The 4465-nt window shown below is 26.5% G+C and overlaps 1 protein-coding gene across 1 annotated transcript in view; it reads left to right on the top strand.

Annotated features, from left to right (window-relative positions):
• LOC106462571 (WD repeat-containing protein WRAP73-like) overlaps positions 1-4465 on the top strand; it is an 18028-nt gene that overhangs the window by 6698 nt on the left and 6865 nt on the right. Inside the window, exons 5-7 of the mRNA XM_022389866.1 lie at positions 1603-1696; positions 2493-2621; positions 2881-2964. Coding sequence (XP_022245574.1) covers positions 1603-1696; positions 2493-2621; positions 2881-2964 — 307 coding nt within the window. The remainder of the gene's footprint in view (positions 1-1602; positions 1697-2492; positions 2622-2880; positions 2965-4465) is intronic.

Genomic DNA, 4465 nt, shown 5'->3' with positions numbered 1-4465 from the left:
ACTAATTTAAAGAAAAACTGCATTGTGTGTTGTACTAGTGCTTTAGTTAAAAATAGTAGAATATACTAATTTAAAGAAAAACTACATTGTGTGTTGTACTAGTGCTTTAGTTAAAAATAGTAGAATATACTAATTTAAAGAAAAACTGCAGTGTGTGTTGTACTAGTGCTTTAGTTAAAAATAGTAGAATATACTAATTTAAAGAAAAACTGCAGTGTGTGTTGTACTAGTGCTTTAGTTAAAAATAGTAGAATATACTAATTTAAAAACTAAAGCACTAGTACAACACACACTGCAGTTTTTCTTTAAATTAGTATATTCTACTATTTTTGTTCTGAATATTAAATAACTTAAAACCCAGTCAATGTCTATTAAACAAGCAGTACATTCTAAACCATTCTGAATATTGAATAACTTAAAACCCAATCAATGTCTATTAAACAAGTAGTGCATTCTAAACCATTCTGAATATTAAATAATCTAAAATTCATAGGGTTCAAAATTGTGACATTTGTTTATTTCATTCATAAAACATTAGAGTTTATATTTTATTCTTTATAAATTTCTGGAAGCTGTTAGATATCCAATGTTTTTATATCTTGCGAACTGTATATATTTGGAGTAATAGTTGATATTTCTCATGGTTGGTTTATGCTGTATAATTCAATTCAGAATTTGTCTTTTTTATTGTGAGGTTACTTTGTGTAAAGGTATTTCCTGTACTCAATGTCCCATAAGGTATGTTTCTAGAATATTCGGATCATTTCAGAAATTTGTTTCTAAGTCAGTTAATTGAGAGAGAGAGAGGTTTTTCAACAGCACGAATCAAGCCAAACTATATTTACATCTATTAATTAATTTATTATTATATGAAGTACCTTCAACTTAGTAATTAAGAACAAGAGGTTGTGGAACAAAACATAAACTTAACAGTATTCATTTTCTTATTACTTTGGAATGTGTCTTTAATTTCTAGATGTCCTGAGTGAATGATTTAATCTCAAAATATATAGCAACATAAGTTGGAGTAGCTTTTTAATATAAATATATTTAAAGTTAACTTAAGACCAAGTACTAGGTACATAACCTTACATCTTTGTTAAATCATTATCTCAATAGGTATTGATGTTCAATGACCTTGTAGGGTATGAGTAATATAATTAATTTAGTTTGTATAGAATTATAGTATTCAGTTATAATTCTGTACTGCTCTATATAAACTCACCAGAAGAAATATCTTACTTTTTATTATTTTCACAAAAGAAAGTTAATCAGTACTTTTTAACTTCTATAAAAGACATTAATAAGTATTGTATGTGTTCATACATTGGTATTATGGTGTGTGTCAAAACATTTTAAAAGACTCACTAGTTAAATATTGCACATTTTGTCAAACTCATTTGTTATTGCATTTTTCAGAAAAATCTTAAAACTGAAATTGTTTACTAAATTACATTGCTTACTATGAAGAAGGAAACCTGTCACAGAGGACTTGCCAGTATTTTCTCTTTACAGTAATGATAATATATAGTCTTAAAGATGGAAGTTTTAGATGATTTATAGGTGTTTATAATATCTACAGTATTATTTTTCTGCTCCAAGGTGGTATATAGAGAAGTGGAGAAGAAAAAAGCACAGTTAAATCCAAATGATGTTCTTGCTGGTAACACATCTCCATATTTCTTGCAGACTAAGTGTAAGTTTGACATAATATGCAATTGCTTGGAACATAAATTTTTTTCTTACACATGATGAATGTAATTGTATGAGGGGATAGCTGTATACAACTTTTTTTTTTCCTCAAGACTTAAGCTTATTGTTTCTCACTTTGTTTAGCTTGGAAACAAATCTTACTTTGTATACTGTTTGTTACAGTAATCTTTCCTAAATATTTCTTATTACAAACATACAATTAGATACATTAATTTAGATTTATTTTCATATCATAAAGATTTATTTATTTTTATGTACTAAACTCAAATTAGCAATTTTCATGTTACAGATTTTCTTAAAATGGATTGAGTAGTAATTTAAGAATTATTTGTTTTTATCAATATGATATTTATACTTTTCTATATTAAAGTGAAATATTACACAGAGATAAGTTTTAATCAAATTTCTTGTTCTTACATGTATTTAATCAATTGTTTTCCCATTAATAATTTCTAACAGCTTGTACTTAATCTTTATTCAATGTTACTACTTGTGTCTAATTGTGAAATGTATTATTAATTAATTTTACTCTATTTAAATGAAATGTCAGTTGCTGTGCTTGTAGAATAATTGTTTAACATTAATAATGAACGAGCTTGTAATATGTGCAGTACATGTAAATTAGTTATGTAGAAAGGCATGTATTTATTACAGATAACATAACTGAAAATCAAATATTGTGTGCATGTGCATTTCAGTCCTCATCCAACTGTTATTTTTTATATAAATACTAGATATATTTTGCTGATATGATTTTATTTTAAATTATCATGTATTAGATGAAGTTTTAGAAGATCGTCCTGTTTCAATAGCATCCAATCCTTTAGATCCTAACAAACCAAATCCCAAGCATGGGATAGGGACTCTTTCTTTCAGTTCAGACTCATGCTTCTTGGCCTCCATTAATGGTAAAGTAAAACTATTTAACTCAGTAATATATAGTTGAAATGGATAATAGTTTATAGTTGTACATATAACTTGAGATAATATACGTATTGTTTCATGTATGTAAAATCAGTTTGGAGTTTCTTTAATACACTTTAATCAAATAAATTTATGATTTTTTTGCTAATGAAGTTCTATAGTTTTCTATTAAACTAAAACATATATATAAATGTATTTGATGAGTAGATATGTCAGACTATGAATTTTTAAATATCTTGGCAGACAACATGCCTACAACAATTTGGATTTGGGATGTAAAGAATTTAGTCATGTCTGACATCCTTATTCAAGCACACCCTGTGAAATGTAAGTTTGTATGTTTTATTTTACAGTGTAAAAATGTTATAATATATTCTATTTCTTTAAAGATACACAACTGTATATATTTTATTTTGATTTTAGGGTGTGCTACATGTACATAAAAGTTTGAGTGGTATGGTTTGTCATTTTTTTCATGCAAATAATGTAATATTTCAATTGAAGTCAAGTAAATTAGTTCTAAGGGATTATTAATACTTTTACCATTAATCCACAGTTTTGCAATGGGTGTATTGTAAATTACTAGGTAATTGTAAGTTATTTCTATCAGTGAACAGAATTGAAATAAAATAGTATTGATTGATAAGTCTAAACTTTTGATTTAAAAATAAAATTGACAATATAGTAATTCTGTTTTTAAGTTGTACTACCATGGGGTGTAGAAGGTCATCATTGTTTATTTCTTGTAGTAACATGAATGTCTTGTTATTGATGTTTCATGTAATCTATGTTAAAAATCAGTAATGAAAATTAAATACTTACAGAAATACTAGGATGGCCCTGTTTGAAACTTTGTGTTATTGGTTAATTTTGGAAACTTTATTGTGGCTGTTATGTTTACTACAAACTAACATTTAAATAAAGTACACATTGCCTAATTTTTATTATGGCTAATCATCATAAATTACATTAGCTCTGTATGAACCTGTGCACTGTTTAATGTAATATGTTCTTACAAATATCAGTGTATTCTACTATTTTGAACTAAAGCACTAGTACAACACACACACAATGTAGTTTTTCTTTAAATTAGTATATTCTACTATTTTTAACTAAAGCATTAGTACAACACACACAATGTAGTTTTTCGGTTTAGAATGCACTACTTGTTTAATAGACATTGATTGGGTTTTAAGTTATTTAATATTCAGAATGGTTTAGAATGTACTACTTGTTTAATAGACATTGATTGGGTTTTAAGTTATTCAATATTCAGAATGGTTTAGAATGTACTGCTTGTTTAATAGACATTGATTGGGTTTTAAGTTATTTAATATTCAGAATGGTTTAGAATGCACTACTTGTTTAATAGACATTGATTGGGTTTTAAGTTATTCAATATTCAGAATGGTTTAGAATGTACTACTTGTTTAATAGACATTGACTGGGTTTTAAGTTATTTAATATTCAGAACGGTTTAGAATGTACTGCTTGTTTAATAAACATTAACTGGGTTTTAAGTTATTCAATATTCAGAACGGTTTAGAATGTACTACTTGTTTAATAGACATTGATTGGGTTTTAAGTTCTTCAATATTCAGAATGGTTTAGAATGCCCTACTTGTTTAATAGACATTGATTGGGTTTTAAGTTATTCAATATTCAGAATGGTTTAGAATGTACTGCTTGTTTAATAGACATTGACTGGGTTTTAAGTTATTTAATATTCAGAATGGTTTAGAATGTACTGCTTGTTTAATAGACATTGACTGGGTTTTAAGTTATTTAATATTCAGAATGGTTTAGAATGTACTGCTTGTTTAATAGA

The sequence above is a fragment of the Limulus polyphemus genome, unplaced genomic scaffold (genome assembly GCF_000517525.1).
Source record: "Limulus polyphemus unplaced genomic scaffold, Limulus_polyphemus-2.1.2 Scaffold1199, whole genome shotgun sequence".
Lineage (NCBI taxonomy): Eukaryota > Metazoa > Arthropoda > Merostomata > Xiphosura > Limulidae > Limulus > Limulus polyphemus.
Note: the sequence above shows the minus strand (reverse complement) of the source record. Positions and strands in the feature narration are given on the sequence as shown.